Genomic DNA, 18278 nt, shown 5'->3' with positions numbered 1-18278 from the left:
AATGGTGGAGGGGATGGAGTTATGTGAACCCCGGGGCCAAAGAGCTAAGTAACTAGACAACCTTTAGAAGACATCTGAAGGCAGCGCTATATAGCTTTATTATGTTTTTATATACATTGGAAGCTGCCCAGAGTATCATCATCATCATCTTCATCAACATCATCATTATTATGGAATAAGACATCCCTATTTTCATTGATAAATGTTGTCGGGTATGCTATTGAAGTCAGTGGCAGACCTCTCCTGGTGACCAGAGCAAAAAGAAATTGTGTGGGGCTGAACATGAAAGAAACTTGATGCTTTCAGATTTTTCTGGAATTCCACTCTAGAGCCTTCTGGTACCTTCCGCCAGAATCTTTAAGATCTTTAAGATCTCACTGTCATCGTGTGTTCTGCAAACTGCATCACCACCTCATTGTATTACATTACTTTCTTCTTCTTTGGCGATTACTTGTAGCTGATTAAGTTCATTCCATGAACATGGTTTTAAAAGTAAGTGACAGTGGAGGTCAATTCTGGATCCACACGTTCTTCCACAGTAGGAACATAGGTTTCCAGGCAGGAGTTGATCATGGTGAGGGTTTGCCAAGCATGCCTTCCTCTTAGCTCATTTCTCCCTTTTGTCCTGAGTTCAAGCATCTTCAAAGCCCACAACACCTTTGGTAAAGGCTGTTCTGCAACTGGAGTGCTCGCAGGCCAGTGTTTTCCCAGTTGTCGGTGTTTATACTACATTTTATAAGATTTGCCTTGAGAGAGTCTTTAAACCTCTTTTGTTGACCACCAGCGTTACTCTTTCCATTTTTAAGTTCAGAATAGAGCAGTTGGTTTGGAAGATGATAATCAGGCTTCCGAACAACATGACCAGTCCAACAAAGTTGATGTTGAAGAATCATTGCTTCGACACTGGTGATCTTTGCTTCTTCCAGTATACTGGCATTAGTTTGCCTGTCTTCCCAAGTGATGTGTAAAAATTTCCAGAGACGCTGTTGATGGAATCTTTTGAGGAATGGAGACAGTGTTTATAAGTGGTCCATGTTTCACATACATACAGTAAGGTTGGCATTATGTTACCACATAGGACTCAGTAGGTCTCCCCAAAGGAAGAAAAAAACCCTTATTTTTGTCAATGTAAGCAATAACGAAATGCATGAGGCTGAGGGGTTTTTTTGAGGGGAGGGAGCTAACTTTGGACCACACAGCAAAGATCCCCATTTGAGCGTAATAGCTACCATGCTGAGATCTTCCAGTAGCTGAGCTGCCATGGAAGTGACCTACGAAACCGGTTTCCTCCGATGGTTATAGCAAGAATCCTGAACGTGTTTCAAGCTAGCCTTCTGAAAAATCAGCTATTGTGAAGCAGAGGCCAAAAAATGGTAGATCGCTTTCTGGGAAGAATTGTTACTTCCTTGTACTAGAAGGGAGGTCAGATTGTAATTTCTACTGTGTTCGCTTTTAACCTTGTGTAGGAGGACACAGAATCTCTGATAATTCATCATATCCTGGAGGAAAGCCTTTTTCTCCCTCCTGCTGGCTCTTTTTAGCTTGCTGAACTGGCAAATTCAGCCCCCAAAGAGCCTTTCAGTTTAACTGACTGAAAAAGGTGTGGTGTTTGCTTTACCTAAGTGCTCGTGGGGCCGAGTGTTATGTACAGACCGTATTTATGCCGTGAATCATGTTTCACCCCTCCCCCTTGCCTTGTACTATGCTATCAACGTACATTTCATAGAATCATAGAGTTGGAAGAGACCACAAGGGCCATTGAGTCCAACCCCCTGCCAAGCAGGAAACAATTTCTCTGATGGAAATAGGGACATCCCATTCCATAATGACAATTTTACTGTTTATACCCCATACATATGACTGGGTTGCCCCAGCCACTCTAGGCAGCTTCCAACATAATAAAACATTAAACTTCTTTTTTTAAAAAATCCCTATACTGTACAGCATTGCCTTCAGGCAGCTTGGGGGTCGGATAACTCCATACTTTCCAAAATTTCTCCAATGACAAGAGGGACATCCTAAGGAAAAGTGGGACATTCCGGGATCAAATCAGAAACTGGGGTGGCTTCTCTAAATTAGGGACGTCCCTGGAAAATAGGGACAATTGGAGGGTCTGAAAATTGATAGAGAAAGAGGAGGAAATACCTTCCTATGGTATTATAGGGAAAATAGGGACATCCTATTCCATACCCTCTAACATTTCTCCAATGACAGTAGGGACACTTGGAGGGTCTGTGTCTGTCTGTCTGTCTGTCTGTCTGTCTGTCTGTCTATCTATCTATCTATCTAACTATCTATCTAGTCAATTACTTATTTGCTACAGAAATAGCAAACACCTGGTAGATAACCATGCACAATTCTGTATTTTGGGGGGAAATCTTCCCTTACTCTGCCTCTCTTGCATTGAAGAATTGTGGCTCTCTCTTTCTTCTTCTTCATAATTGAAGAATCCTGACAAATAGCCTAAATTCTGATCCGTTGGCATAAAGATAGAATTCACTCCCCCCTCTCCCTCCCCCAAAAGCCCTACTGTCAAGCAAAATTTGCCCTTCCTCCTTATCTTATCTGTTTTGAGTCACACAAACTATTTGCACAACGCCTTGTGCTGGGAAGAAGTTGTTTGTATATGAATCACTCCCTTTTTGCCAATTTCGGAGCCTCAGCTAAGTCTTTCTTTCTTTTCTTCTGTTTGACATTTTCCTCCAGGAGTAGGAATTTAAACTGTGCGTCTCCTATTCTTTCTCTTTAAGCTTCAGATCGGCCTCATATAAATCCATTAGCTACAGGTGGGGGTTTTCAATTAATTTTTCGAACCGCTGGCATGAGCTCCCTGCCTCCACATCTCCTTTCCTTTGGTGTCCCACCCATTCCGACTGCTTCGAGGTGCCTTTAGCAAATTACTGCCATGGAATTTAAATAGCCAAAGCTCATTGACCAATAAAACCATATGTGTACTGTATAACAGAGAGTTATGTAGACCTCGTGACTCGGAGGAAAGGTTATTCAATCAAAGGTGGAAGCAGAACTAACCTGTTGCGACTGCAAGGCTAGAAAGGTAAGAGGGAAACTGGATTTTATGCGAGATTTTGGTTGATTTTATGTCCAATAGCTAAGAGTGCAGCCAGTCTCTGCTCTCCTCTGGACTGTGGGTTTTAAAAATGAAATGAAATAATTATAAACATACAACACAGGAACGCCTCAAAGACTTTTCCGTTCAGGCGACGTGTACAGATTTCATAGATGTAATAAGAGTTGACATAGTCAAACGTCATATTTAAACTCAGCATTAAAAATGTGTTCCATTGTTTTAAGACTTAAAAACTGAGCAGGCAAAAGGGTTGCCATTCTTTTAAATCAACCAAGCAAAGCAAGATTAATTTATCTTTGTATTTTTCTTGGATCCGGTTCTGCCGACCTTGTGGAGTAGGTCATTCTTCAGGTAGATATGATGAATTTGGCTCTGGGATCTGAAAGAAAGAAGTTTTGGCTTCAGGGGTTTCTTAGTACAGTGAAAAGCACTAATTACTGTTCGTCTACACTAAGAAGCATTGCTGTATTATGCAAACATAATTTTAAGCAGAATGCTTCCATATTGTGCTTATACGATGTGTGTTTCAGTGGTGTAGTTTGTGCAGCATTTTGTGTAGTATTTTCACTTTTCAAAGGGCTGAGTAATGGAAGTTTCACACAAGGAAAAGCTCGAGCTGTCAATGGAGAATTGTGCTTATTTATGTGATTGTGTTTCATTAAATAAACGGGCGGGAAATTTCCTCCCAGGTTCAATCTTTATGTATTTTGTGATATGAAAATACCAAAAACGCATTCTCGGCTTGCATCGTATTCCTGAACTGCAGTCCTGAAATAGAAAAAGTGGGTTTCAGGTGTTAAAGAGAGATGGGTTAGATGCACTTCTTGTGACATTGGCATCAGTTCAAACTAGGGCTGGTTTGTTTTGTGTAGTTTTCTAACACAGTTTCACGTTTATAACAGTGGCATTTATGGTAAATCTTCAGAAAAAGCAACCGAATTCCAGTTTTACTGGGGAGAAAAGGTATAAGGACTATTTTGGAGCCAATTTAACGAGCTTTCGTGTGCTTGTTCTGATAGAAATACAGTTTAAATAGTTGGGGCAAATCCTCTCTAACTTCTTTCCACAATGTAAATCTATATGAATTTACACTGTGGAAAGAGCCTACCTTTTGGCTTAGGTAGAGCAACTTTGGTGGGGTGCAACAAAGGGAAGATTTCAAAGTTTGTGTCTCATTCCACTTCTTTCAGAATGTAATAAAAAAACTCTAGGTGAACTTTCAACCCGAATTAAACTTTGAACCCTAGTTCCTGCCCCTCACTTAAATACCACAATACCCTATGAAGTCCCCCTGTCCTAGTTAAACATTTAAAACACACACAAAACCCCCCACAAAAACAATGTTACATTAACACTGAGCAGAGGTAACTTAATCTGGCACTTGCTCAGCCAAGACTAGTTATTGTGTCTTTCCATTTCAGCAAAAGGTTCAAAGTTTTGCACGGCCTTCACAGTTCAGAGATCAGGCACAAATTGCTGCACTTTGCAGTTCAGTTCCGCAGATATGATAAATTTCCGCAGCCGTAATGATTGCTTTTCCCTCTCTCTTCCCCATCCCCCCTCCCTCTCCCCTTCCACACAGAGGTGATGCAGTTAAAGGCATGTGCAAGTTGGTCATTGGCACCTGGGTTTAATGAATAACTAAATGATACCTTAAGCTTTCATGGGCGCAAGGTGGAGATTATGAAAGAGTCCAAACTGCGAATTGGGGGTGGGGTGGGGGGTGGGATAACGCTCTGCGTGCAAGAGCAGGAAAGTTGAAACACTACCATTCCTAATGACATTTTCTTGGAAGGAAGGTCCCACTGAAATCAGTTTTCGTGCAAATCTGTCAGATCTTTTAATTTCAGATAGAAACTACTCGTGCAAAATTTTCGTGGATATTGTAAGTCCTGTGAGCCTAGGATTTGCATGGTGTTTAAACTTTTACCCAGAACAAGAATGGCTGGGGAAACCCAGCTAGATGGCTGGGGCATAAATAATAAAATTATTATTAATAATAATTCTTATTTTAGTCCGATTTGCAGGTTTGCTTTCTCCTCCACCGACCCTTGTAATTTTTCAAAGGCTAGCATGATAATACAATACTGTGAGAACAACTCCTAGGGACCATGGAGGCTTCAGCTCCGCCAATAAAATATTTGAGGGGGCTGGAGGCTCACCCCCCCAAGGTGATGGGCACTGCCATTCAAATGGTATGTGCGCACTGCATCATGTGATCGATTATGTGAGCAGGGCTTACCTGGGCTCCCACAATATTTTATTCAAGTTAGCACCCCTGGTTACACAGAAATAAACATGGCACAAACTTTTATGTACCTCCAGGTATAGGGCGGTATATAAATTCAAATAATACTATCTTGCCAGAGTGGTGCATGCTCTAGTTATCTCCCGCTTGGACTACTGCAATGCACTCTATGTGGGGCTACCTTTGAAGGTGTCCCGGAAACTGCAATTAATCCAGAATGCGGCAGCTAGACTGGTGACTGGGAGTGGCTGCCGAGACCATATAACACCAGTTCTTAAAGATCTTCATAGGCTCCCAGTACGTTTCCGAGCACAATTCAGAGTGTTGGTGCTGACCTTTAAAGCCCTAAACGGCCTCAGTCCTGTGTACCTGAAGGAGTGTCTCCACCCCCGTCATCCAGCCTGGACACTGAGGTTCAGTGCTGAGGTCCTTCTGGCGGTTCCCTCGCTGCGAGAAGTGAGGTTACAGGGAACTAGGCAGAGGGCCTTCTCAGTGGTGGCGCCTGCCCTGTGGAACGCCCTCCCAGCAGATGTCAAGGCAATAAACAACTATTTTACTTTTAAAAGACAACTGAAGGTGGCCCTGTTTAGGAAAGTTTTTAATGTCTGATGCTGTATTGTTTTTAATATTCTGTTGGAAGCCTCCCAGAGTAGCTGGGGAAACCCAGCTGGATGGGTGGGGTATAAATGATAAGTTGTTGTTGTTGTTGAATAATAATAATAATAATAATAATAATAACAACAACAACAACAACAACAATACAGTAAAACAATATGTGCTTTTAAACCAAGCAGGCAGCTGCATATTGACTGTGGTGTATATGTTGCATTTAAATTGAAAACAATTCTTAGACTGCAGCTCAAAAAACAGCAGGAGGGAAATCTCTACACCCCAACCTTCTTAGCCCAGGATCACATTTATAAACATCAGAAACCCTGTGGGTCCCACAAAATATTCATTTCACAGTAGTAAAGCTAGAGATGCTCTGCATTGCACAGTGCTATCATTGGACCAGCTGAGTGTGTTCCACATTGACTGGCAGCTGCTCTGTTTGGTTTCAGCCAATGGCATTTCCTTTTGCCCAGGCTTGAACTTGCGGTACCTTTTAAATACAAAAGAAGAAGATGCCTCCACATTTGTATACATTTTTTTTTTTTTTTGGTCATAAACCAACAACCCAGTCCGGGAGAGGTGAGGGCGGGTGGGATGCCCTCTGCTCCATAATCATGTTACGCTTTGCTGCGAAGTAGTTGGGTATTGCATTATGATCCGACTGCCCAAATGCATGTGAAATTTCAGTGCTGATTTCTGGCCCGTGCCTATTTGCTTGTGTGCTCTTGTTGTGGAGATATGAGATGGGGACAACTATCTCAGAACCACATCAGGATGAGTATTCAATTAATAGCCAATGTTGTCTAATCTCCCTGCAAATTGAAGAATTAATGTTCAATAAACAGGAGGCATGGCCTGAGGAGAGTCCTAGTTGCTGCATCAGGAAACTTGGCAGACCAGATTAGGCCCATAAACCAGAAGCTCCCCATCCCCAAATTATGCTATGCAGATGAGTAGATATATATATATAAGGACGACATGCCAACATCAGGTTTGCATTGATGAAAACTCTCTATGTTTTGTTAGAGCAACGGAACAAAATAACCAAAAATGGTACTTGCCATTTATGCAGCTCCATCCTAATTTACTGGTGGAAAATAGGGGACTGTTTGACACAGTTCCACAAGAAAGGCTATGTTTTCTTAATGGGTATCATTATTATTTTCCAAATTCCTTTACAATGAACATAGTAAATTTTGCTCACTGTAGCTTTTAAAATGAAACTGTTTTGCATTCTTAGGGCAACATTTTAGGAAATTTCTACCTACCCCTTTTAACTGCCATTTTGTTTCAACCTCATCTGCAGTTCTATAGCTGACTTAATACAGTGGGAATGCCATAAATAAATGCTCAGTGTTTAAGGAGATAACAGAAATCACTGCGTTAAAGCTGACCGAAAGTCCAGAGGTAGCATTGTTATCAATTTACGATGGGGTGGAAGCTTCGCAGCCTCTGGAAGAATTGCTCACAAATTTATTGACAGCTGCACAAATTATTATAGCTAGGAAGTGGAAGGGGTAAGGAGAATATAAAATGGAAGAATGGTAGAGTTGTGGGATATAGCTATTAACGATAAATTAACATGTGCCATCAAGGTAAGAGAGGGAATATGCAGGAGAAATGATTTTGAGGAGACATGAAAGGTGTTTGTAGAATTTGTGCTGTTAAAGCGGAAAGGGCTCAAACCATCACAAGAGGTGTTGAAATTTTAGGAGGTTGGATAGTTACAATGGAATGGTCTCAACGGTGGGGGGCACTTTTTATTCTTATTTATTTATGATTATTACTTTGTCAAAATAAAAAATAAAATAAAGAAATGCTCCACCTTGTCAACATTATATCACCTCTTTTTTGGGGGGGGGTCAGTTGCCTTTTATTGACACACTGTGTGTCGGAGAAAGCATCACAGCAACAGAATAAAAGAGCCCCAGTGATCTTCAGGGGTATAGATTGAAGATTTTGACTTGTGTGTATGCATGTGTGAGTTGAGCTTGTGGCTAAGATTCTCATGACTGTTGAGGACAATATGCAATTATATTATTATACGTCCCAAGTTTTCATCTCAAAAGTACCCTGGTCAAAATGCCCCTTGGAAAAATAATTGAAGTCTAATAAGATTCATCCTGGGATGTTGTAGCATTTTTCTGTCAGTGCATCAGATCACTAATCCCTTTCCGTCCTCCACATCTTCGCATCATGTGTTCTAGTCATCTTATTTTCAAATGTTAAATATTATTTTAATATTTCTTTTTTGAGTAAGAGTTTCACTCCCCCAGGATCTGGTTGCATTAAATCATTGCGGGAGGCGGGAGGCGGCATGCTTTCGTAAATCAGGGTGGGGTGGCTCTACACATCCTTGCTGGCTGGGGCTGCAGGACTTGTAGTTCAAAACATTATTATTATTATCATTATTATTATTATTATTATTATTATTAATTTATGTATTTATGTATTTATTTATACCCCGCCCATCTGGCTGGGTTTCCCAAGCCACTCTGGGTGGCTCCCAAAATAATATTAAAAACACAATAAAATATCAAACATTAGAAACTTCCCTATACAGGGCTGCCTTCAGATGTCTTCTAAAAGTCTGGTACAGTGGTGCCCCGCAAGACGAATGCCTCGCTAAACGAAAAACCCGCAAGACGAAAGGGTTTTCCGATTTTTTAGCGGCTTCGCAAGACGAATTTCCCTATGGGCTTGCTTCGCAAGACGAAAGCCCATAGGGAAATCTCCGGGGACAGTGGGGAAGCGCAGCGCGCCTTCTCCTCTGTTCCCGGACCTGTCCTAAGGCTTGCGGTGGGAGGTCCGGGAACAGAGGGGAAGGCGCGAAGGGCTTCTCCTCTGTTCCCGGGGCTTGCGGTGGGAGGAGGGTTTTTCCTCCCCACCGCCAACATTCAGAACAGCGTTCTGAATGTTGGCGGTGGGGAGGAAAGCCCTCCTCCCACTGCAAGCCTTCAGGACAGGTCCGGGAACAGAGGGGAAGGTGCGCAGCGCTTCTCCTCTGTTCCCGGGGCTTGCGGTGGGAGGAGGGTTTTTCCTCCCCACCGCCAACATTCAGAACAGCATTCTGAATGTTGGCGGTGGGGAGGAAAGCCCTCCTCCCACCGCAAACCTTCAGGACAGGTCCGGGAACAGAGGGGAAGGTGCGCAGCCTGCTGCCCCGCGCGAGGGGCGCTCTTAAGCAGAGCGCCCCTCGCGCGGGGCCGACATTCGCCGCTTGGAGAGCCCTGCGGGGAAGTCCTGCAGGGTTCCCCAAGCTGCGAATGTCTGCGCCGCGCGAGGGGCGCTCTGCTTAAGAGCGCCCCTCGCGCGGGGCAGCAGGCTGCTATCCGCAGCTTGGAGAGCCCTGCGGGGCTCCCCAAGCTGCGAATGTCTGCCCCTCGCGCGGGGCAGCAGGCTGCTATCCGCAGCTTGGAGAGCCCTCTGGACCTCTTCTGAAGGCGGGTGGGGGGCAAAAGTCTTTGTCCCCCCGCCTGCCTTCCCGGGGGATTTTAAAATGCTGGCGGGCAGCAGCAAAGGCTTCGCTGCCGCCCGCCAGCATTTTAAAATCGCCCCAGGACAGCGGAGAAGTCTCCGCTGTCCCGGGAAGGGGGGGGGAAGCAAAGACTTTCGCTCCCCCCGTAGGCCTTCAGAAGAGGTCGGGGGACAGACTGTCCCCGGACCTGGTCTGAAGGCGGTTTCCATAGGAACGCATTGATTGATTTTCAATGCATTCCTATGGGAAACCGTGCTTCACAAGACGAAAAACTCGCAAGACGAAAAGACTTGCGGAACGAATTAATTTCGTCTTGCGAGGCACCACTGTAGTTGCTTATTTCCTTGACATCTTATGGGAGGGCGTTCCACAGGGCGGGTGCCACTACCGAGAAGGCCCTCTGCCTGGTTCCCTGTAATCTCACGTCTCGCAGTGAGGGAACCACCAGAAGGCCCTCAGAACTGGACCTCAGTGTCCGGGCTGACAATGAGGGTGGAGATGCTCCTTCAGGTATACTAGGCCAAGGCTGTTTAGGACTTTAAAGGTCAGCACCAACACTTTGCATTTTGCTCAAAAATGTACTGGGAGCCAATGTAGGTCTTTCTGAACCAGTGTTATATGGTCTCAGCAGCCACTTAGACTACATCGCATTGGGAAAGACTGTTCTACAGAGAGGATCTGGGTTGTAAACATTCCTGAATGTGTTATATGTTAGCATCTTCATTGCCATGCGAAGAAACAGTATCGTTTTAAGCAGCAACTCTGCAACCTTGCAAGCCAAAGCAGTAAGCAATGTGGAAAACTGCTTCATGGCGACTTTTATTGAAATCGCATAGATAGACCAATTTTCAAACTTGTGTTATTAATGCCCAACAATTCCTAAGAAATGATATTTGCAATGGGGTATAAACTGCAGGATATAATCCTGCCAACCTTCACCCCACATCTTGTTCCAAGTGGTACCTTGGTAGTTGAATAGCTTGGCTCTCTAACAAATCTGCTCCCGAACGCTGCAAACCCGGAAGTGAATGTTCCGGTTTGCGAACGTTTTTCAAAAGCCGAACATCCGATGCAGCTTCTGCTTGAGTGCAGGAAGCTCCTGTAGCCAATCGGAAGCTGTGCCTCAGTTTTTGAACCGTTTCAGGACTCAAACAGAGTCCCAGAACCAGAATTTGAGAACCAAGGTACCGCTGTACATTGAATCATGGTTTGGCAGTACTGCCTGGAAAAACCTGAGCAAAGCCAGCCACGCATGGAGCTTGCATGAGCTCTCATCTCCTACTTCCGTGTAGATGGGAGAAGGATTTGGCAGGGTTTTGTTTTACTTTCACATGGGCCTTGCTACAGAACCCATCTTCAGACCACGTGTCGTGCTTTGTCGAGAAGAGTTTGTTTGCATGTCAACGTTGCCATACACGAACCGAGCCAAATCTTGTTGCTAGGTGTATGTTTGCCTCTTCGTAATCGCACTTCCCTTACAAGAACTACCCAGATCTCATGCGAGAGAAACGTTCCCATGTTGCCGACTGTATCTAACGTCCTCCTTTCTGACCTCTTTGTTCAGGTACTTTGAATGATCAGGACATAATGACAGCTGAAGACTCCGCTGCCAGGATGAGTAACGATGCTTCCAATATGCAGTCAAATAAGGTCCCCGAAGGTGTGGCCGGCGCACCGAACGAAGCTGCGCTTCTGCAACTAATAGAACGTACGGGTTACGCCATGGTGCAGGAGAACGGGCAACGCAAGTATGGTGGACCACCACCGGGCTGGGAAGGCCTTCATCCTCCCCGCGGATGCGAAGTCTTTGTGGGCAAAATCCCTCGCGATGTCTACGAGGATGAGCTAGTGCCCGTCTTCGAAACCGCGGGGAGAATCTACGAAATGCGCCTGATGATGGACTTTGACGGGAAAAACCGTGGCTACGCCTTTGTGATGTACACCCAAAAATACGAAGCCAAGCGTGCCGTCAAGGAGCTGAACAACTACGAAATCCGTCCAGGGAGGCTGTTAGGGGTGTGCTGCAGCGTGGACAACTGTAGGCTGTTCATCGGAGGGATCCCCAAAATGAAAAAGAGAGAAGAAATTCTAGAAGAGATCTCCAAGGTGACGGAAGGCGTGCTCGACGTCATTGTGTACGCCAGCGCAGCGGATAAGATGAAAAACAGAGGATTTGCCTTCGTGGAGTACGAAAGCCACAGGGCAGCCGCCATGGCGAGGAGGAAACTGATGCCAGGCCGAATCCAGCTTTGGGGTCACCAGATTGCAGTTGACTGGGCCGAGCCGGAAATCGATGTCGACGAAGATGTCATGGAGACGGTCAAAATCCTGTACGTGAGGAATTTGATGATTGAAACCACCGAGGATACAATTAAGAAAGTGTTTGGGCAGTTCAACCCCGGGTGTGTGGAACGGGTTAAAAAAATACGAGATTATGCCTTTGTACACTTCACGAGTCGGGAAGATGCTGTTCATGCCATGAATAATCTCAATGGGACTGAACTCGAAGGGTCGTGCCTGGAAGTTACCTTAGCCAAGCCAGTAGACAAGGAACAGTACACTCGCTACCAGAAAGCAGCAAAAGGAGGAGCAACACCTGAAGTCACTCAGCAGCCAAACTACGTTTACTCATGTGATCCATACACCCTGGCATATTATGGATATCCGTATAATGCTCTGATTGGCCCAAATCGAGAATATTTTGTGAAAGGTTAGTAGACAACTTTTGGCCCCCTTTGGGGTTATCTGGGCCAGCTTTCCTTAAGTACAGCAGTGGCATGGAAATTCTGGTGGTTATTGATCCAGAGCAGATTCTAGCGTATAGTTAGCAGAGTAAAAACCTAAACATGTTGCATGTCAAAAATAGACCAGAGGCAATTGTATTTCATCCCACAGAGCTTTACAGCAGGCAAATGAGCATAATGATCACAAATCCCAATACATTCAGGATTGGCACTGTCCATAAGAAATCCAGTTGGCGTGGACTAGGGGCACTAGGCTAGTCCCTGAAATATTCCCAGTAAATTAGAGTATTGAAATATTAAAGCCTTGCGCCTCCTTCCCAAATCCTGGGAAGCTTCTACCCAGCTTAGGGAGGCGTGTGCGATGTTCCCAAGAGGGTCAAAGAGCCCTCCTGCCATCTTCCCAACACTTGCCCAACTTTGGGAAGGAGGCATCGGGGCTCCAGCATTCTGTCCAAGGCCAGGAACCTACTTCTGTATTGTTATCTTCTAGTGATACTAAACTTGTGTATTATCTCCATGCTTGTTGGTTCAGAAACGAAACAGGGCTTCCCAACACTACAGTAGGGGTTTTGGCAAATTTATGAGACTCTAGACATGGACACGGGTGGCGCTGTGGGTTAAACCACAGAGCCTAGGACTTGCCGATCAGAAGGTCGGTGGTTCGAATCCCTGCAGTGGGGTGAGTTCCTATTCCTGGTCCCTGCTCCTGCCAACCTAGCAGTTCGAACGCACATCAAAAGTGCACGTAGATAAATAGGCATCTCTCCGGCGGGAAGGTAAACAATGTTTCTGTGCACTGCTCTGGTTCGCCACATGACCCAGAAGCTGTATGCCAGCTCCCTTGGCCGTAAAGCGAGATGAACGCCGCAACCCCAGAGTCGTCCGCAACTGGACCTAATGGTCAGGGGCCCCTTTACCTTTAGACGTGGATATGCGCATATGTAATTTTATGTGTCGCGGCTTATGACATGAAAAATATACCCAACTACAACTTGACAAAAGTAGTCATAAACAATAAATAAAACATTTAAAAATACGCAGCCCGACAGGCATGTCTATTCAATCACAAATTTAAAAAGAAATGGGGGGGGGGGAGGAGAGGCAAAAACAGTCTGAGGAAGACTGAGAATGCTCAAAGAGCTCCAGGAGAAAACAGACTGGTGAGCTTAGTGGTTAAGGTTTTATTTTTTTCAAAGGAACATGGGTGGAAGGTGAATTCACCTGCTTGAACCCCCTAAAAAGCTGTAGTACCCGGAGGCAGGAACTGGAGGCAGGGTTCTACAAAGCTGAAAGGTGAATAAATAACCCCTACCTTTCAGGTAGAAGGAAAGGGAACATTTCCATTTGCTGCTTCCTTTAAGCCTTTTCAATGCCCACCCCTGCCAGTATATAGCAATAAAAACCCCTGCATTTGGACCTGCCAATTTTAGGGCTATATACTGGGACGGAGGTTTCTAGGGAATGGGAAAGCAAATAGGCACTTTTAAAAACTATCTTCTCTCCCATGACCCGGCAGCTGGATGCCGGCTCCCTCGGCCAATATAGTGAGATGAGCACCGCAACCCCAGAGTCGGCCACGACTGGACCTAATGGTCAGGGGTCCCTTTACCTTTACCTTTACCTTTACCTTTAACCATCCAGGGATCCTTTAGCTTTTAGCTTTTACCTTATTATCATTATTGCAAGCAGTAATCAGTTTTAGCAACTGAGATCTGCAACAAAATGTTGCTGTGTAGAGTGTTCAGATCACACTCTGTACTCCTTGGGCTTTTGGGGTTTCCCCCCCCCCCCCTCTTAGGCAGTCGGCCAGCTTTAATCACAAAAATGAAATGCCTGCAGGGTTTTCCTGCTGCAGAAAGCTCATGTGAGAGCGTCCCAGAGCCCATGAATCTCTCTACCTTGCTTGGGGATGAGGACCAAGGCCTGCTTAGGTCCAGAAAGATCAAGATGATGGCGCAGGGGCAGTTATGGGGTTGTCCTGGTTATATGCAGTTTTGACTTTACACGCAATCCTTGGAACCGAAGTCCCCACGCAAGTTGTGAGTCACCTGTAACTCGGACATCTAAAGCAGTGTTAGAAAATGTTGCTAGGACACTCAACCGATGAGACAAGAAGATAGCAAAATACTAAAATACTCCTTAAGCTGAAATAAAAACATGTACCAATCCTAACAGCTAATTACTGGGCTTTGCATTCAGTACTACAGATAAGGCAAAAGGCTCTTGCACTCTTTGTAAACCTTTCGTTCCTTCCTTCTTCCAGCATTAGATTGCAGACTTTCCAGTCGAGTGGATGCTAATGCTTCCTTGTGAGTTTAGCGGATCCATTGTATGGTGTGTGTTTTCTATTCCCAAGCAGGCAGCGTTCGAGGCAGAGGACGAGGTGCAGCAGGGAACAGACTCCCTGGCCCGAGAGGCTCGTACCTGGGGGGCTATTCTGCAGGCCGCGGCATATATAGCCGATACCACGAAGGGAAAGGGAAACAGCAAGAAAAAGGATACGAACTTGTGCCCAATTTGGAATTGTCTGCTGTCAACCCCGTGGCCATTAAACCCGGCACTGGTCAGTATGATTTATAGAGATGGGGAGCTAAATATGTTCTCCTTTTCAGGGTGCTTTTAGATATCAGCTTTCCCTGCAAACCTATTCAGTAGCTGTCAGAGTGCTATCAGTGGCTCAGGGAAGTATAAATACGAGGAAAAGATTATTACAGTCCTTTTTTATTTCAAACTTTACAGGGAGAGGCTATAGAACCCAGCCTCGTGGATATAGAACCCAGCGTCTTTGAGCTCTTTGCTCTCCTACGGGGGAGAGGCAAGTTCTGCCGATTAAGGTTGGACATATTCCATGAGACTCTTGATCTCAGCATCATGGGTTTGAACCCTGCATTGGGCAGAAGAGCCCTGCCTTGCAAGGGTCGGACCCTGGTGGTCCCTTCCAACTCTACAATTCTGTGATTCCATGGTTCTAATTTCAGTTTCTCCCTGTTTCTCATTTTTTCCAATCTTAAATCCATTTCCACATCAGTCTGTGAAGTAAGCCCTCCTGGAAATTCATCAGGATTTAAGTGCATTTCTCCCCCTAACATTCACATGTTCATATGCAATTTCCCCTAAATATACACATTTTTGCAGAGCAATTTTCCCCTAACAGAATGCGGTTTTTGTAAACTGTTTTCAACAACATATGCATTTGTTGATGCGCCCTTTACCACAGTGTTCCATTTTTGTACACATTTCTTGGAGGGAGAACTTCACTGCGAAGTTTGGAAAAGAGCACATTTCAAAGGGTGACTGTGTTTCAGTTCTTGTTTCAGAAAAGAGGTTCAAATGTGAACGGAATTGAGTTCCTCCCACACCCCGAGTGCCAATTCTCCTTCATCCCTAGTGCCAATTCCACCTCTCCTCCACAGTCCCTGAAGATCAGCTTCTGAGATCTGGGGGACCCTCCAAACAAAGTGAAGGGTGGTGTGAGGGGCTTCAGGAAGCAGAGCGAATGGGCGAAACCGGCCTCCCCTCCTCCTCTCTTAGTGGAGGCATCTGCCAAAGCAAAAGCCCTGTGTAGACCAGAGCTTTTGCAAACTGCGTGTCGCGACACTTTAGTGTGTCAGCTGCAGTATGTTGGTGTGTCATGCAAACGCTCCCCACGTTCTTCCTGAGGTTGGAAAGCAGTTAGCAAAACTGAATTACTGCATCGTGAAATGATGCATGTCTAAAAAGTGCATCGCCAACATGAAAAGTTTGGAAAGCTCTGTGCACACAAAGTCATCAAACTGGATTGCATCCTAGGTCCGCCTAGGTCCAACATGTTAGAAAAGGCAAGTAATGTTGTGTCCTGCTCGTGTGAGCAAATATGCACATATCAGAGAGAGAAGTCGCTTTCATGTGCATCTGTCAGGGACTGGGCAGAGGAGGAATGGTGGAGACTGCCTCCCCAGCCTGACCCTTCCAGAGAAGAAGACAACAGTTCAGAATTACAACAGGGGTTTGAGGGAGGTCACAGCCCAGAGGCAGATGAAGGGGAAAGCTGGAAAATAATGGGAGAGGAGGAAGAAGAAGTACCAGAGGGGGGACCGCTGACGGACACAGTGTCTTTAGAAAGCATTCCAGATCCCCCCTCTCCCAGAACCCAGCGGGCATTGAAAGTAGGAGAGCAGAGAACTCAGAGGCAGAAGGCACAGGCCAGCCATCGCAGGGATGACGTATAATGGGAGAGGCGGAGGGGGTGGGGTTTCCCTCGGAGCAACACCATTACTCTAAGAGGCTGCATTTCTAAGCCTCTCTCTGTGAATATTGAATAAAAGCATTGGTAAGAACTTTCCTTGTCATATCCATTCCTGGCCACCTACCGTGGGGATAGGGACGCGGGTGGCGTTGTGGGTTAAACCGCAGAGCCTAGGACTTGCCGATCAGAAGGTCGGCGATTCAAATCCCCGCAATGGGGTGAGCTCCCGTTCCTCGGTCCCAGCTCTTGCAAACCCAGCAGTTTGAAAGCGCACCAAAAAGTGCAAGTAGATAAATAGGTACCACTCCGGCAGAAAGGTAAACGGCGTTTCCGTGCGCTGCTCTGGTTCGCCAGAAGCAGCTTAGTCGTGCTGGCCACATGACCCGGAAGCTGTACGCCGGCTCCCTCGGCCAATAAAGCAAGATGAGCGCTGCAACTCCAGAGTCGGTCACGACTGGACCTAATGGTCAGGGCTCCCTTTACCTTACGGTGGGGATTGGAACTTCTGATGCCTGACTGCATCTGAGGAAAGGAATGCGTTCCATGACATTCCACAATGTGCTCCGGAACCCGTACATATCAAGCTAGATTAAAAACTACAACAACAAATGTCAAGAGTGCCAGGATTATGATTGTCTCAAGTGTAGACTGAAAATATCCCGTTCTGGTCTATTTCAGTGGCTATCCCAACTATTGGTACCCAGTATTCCGTGTTTCAAGCAGCGCCAACAGCAAAGATGATCGAGGATGGGAAAATCCACGCCGTTGAGCACATCATCAGCCCCATTGCTGTCCAGCAGGATCCTGCTAGTGCGGCGGCAGCTGCAGCCGCCGCCGTATTACCTTCAGTTTCAACCCCTCCTCCTTTTCAGGTAAATTTTCATCAAGGTGTAGAAAGCCTGGCTTCTTGCCATGCTGCTGTTGAGAGAGTGTCCTTGTTGAGAAAACGAGACCCCTGTCTCCCAAGTTCGTTCACTTACGCTGCATGTGGGATCTGGCGGGAGCATATTGTTATTATTTATCAAAATAAAATAAAAATACAAGGGAAAAGCACAAAATACATAATAAAAGTACAAACAGCACAAAACCATAATCTCCCCGCCCTGTGTGTGCAGGATAGATGTGCCAAACCAACACATTTTCAGGGCCCCAACCAAATACCTGGCATATCCAATTGTGTGAAGATAGATAATCTGAACATAAATTATTTCAAAGTTTTTTGGGGGGGTAGGTGATGATTAGGGATGCCATGTGTCCTCTTTTCCCAGGACACATCCTCTTTTTCAGGGGTTAAATTTCCGTCTGGGTGGATTAAATTTGTCAAAATGTCTCTGGTTATACTTTCTGTTTGAGACATGTCTATAGCTGGTGGTTGCTTTCCTTTTCTCTTTCTCACCCCGCCCCCCAGCAATATATCACAGCTTCTATAGTCTACATATAGTAGGGGTATTGAAAATGAGAGTTGTCATAGCGTCCTCTTTTTTTGCTCTTCAAAATATGGCAACCCTAGCAATGATCATCAGAACATGTCCCTGTTTCTATAGCATCCCTCACAGTGAAGTACAAAGTCCTCTGAGGGTGTTTGAGAGACGCTGGTTTGGTGAAGGCAGAAAGCGACCAAGTTACAGACAGCAAATTCTCACTGTTCCAAGAAAAAGGATGTGGCCTGGTTTCTAAAATATGCTTAGGCATGCAGGCTATAGATCAGTCGGTAGAGCATGAGACTCTTCCTCTCACGGTCGTGGGTTCGAGCCCCACATGGGGGTCGGACTTCATGGCCCTCGTGGCTGCTTCCGACTGGACAGTTCTACGATTCTATATTGTAGCAGACTTTTTTCTTTCTTTTCTTGGGGGGGCGGGAACTATTTCGGGGATTGAGATTT

General features: G+C 45.5%; 1 protein-coding gene and 1 long non-coding RNA gene across 19 annotated transcripts in view; both read left to right on the top strand.

Annotated features, from left to right (window-relative positions):
* The window catches only part of LOC310852180, a 216925-nt gene that overhangs the window by 84581 nt on the left and 114066 nt on the right, over positions 1 to 18278 (top strand). The window lies entirely within an intron of this gene.
* RBM47 (RNA binding motif protein 47) overlaps positions 1 to 18278 on the top strand; it is a 91665-nt gene that overhangs the window by 67910 nt on the left and 5477 nt on the right. For 5 of the 18 annotated variants that reach the window (XM_083754965.1, XM_083754975.1, XM_083754977.1 and 2 more), the window contains 3 exons: positions 10991 to 12136; positions 14527 to 14733; positions 17074 to 17267. In XM_083754965.1, coding sequence (XP_083611091.1) covers positions 11014 to 12136; positions 14527 to 14733; positions 17074 to 17267 — 1524 coding nt within the window. In that variant the 5' untranslated portion in view covers positions 10991 to 11013. Of the gene's footprint in view, positions 1 to 2965; positions 3056 to 10990; positions 12137 to 14526; positions 14734 to 17073; positions 17268 to 18278 lie in introns of all 18 variants that reach the window. The other 13 variants (XM_083754981.1, XM_083754980.1, XM_083754982.1 and 10 more) reach the window with 6 other exon arrangements.

The sequence above is a fragment of the Podarcis gaigeae genome (assembly GCF_964106915.1).
Source record: "Podarcis gaigeae genome assembly, chromosome: 9".
Taxonomy (NCBI): domain Eukaryota; kingdom Metazoa; phylum Chordata; class Lepidosauria; order Squamata; family Lacertidae; genus Podarcis; species Podarcis gaigeae.
Note: the sequence above shows the minus strand (reverse complement) of the source record. Positions and strands in the feature narration are given on the sequence as shown.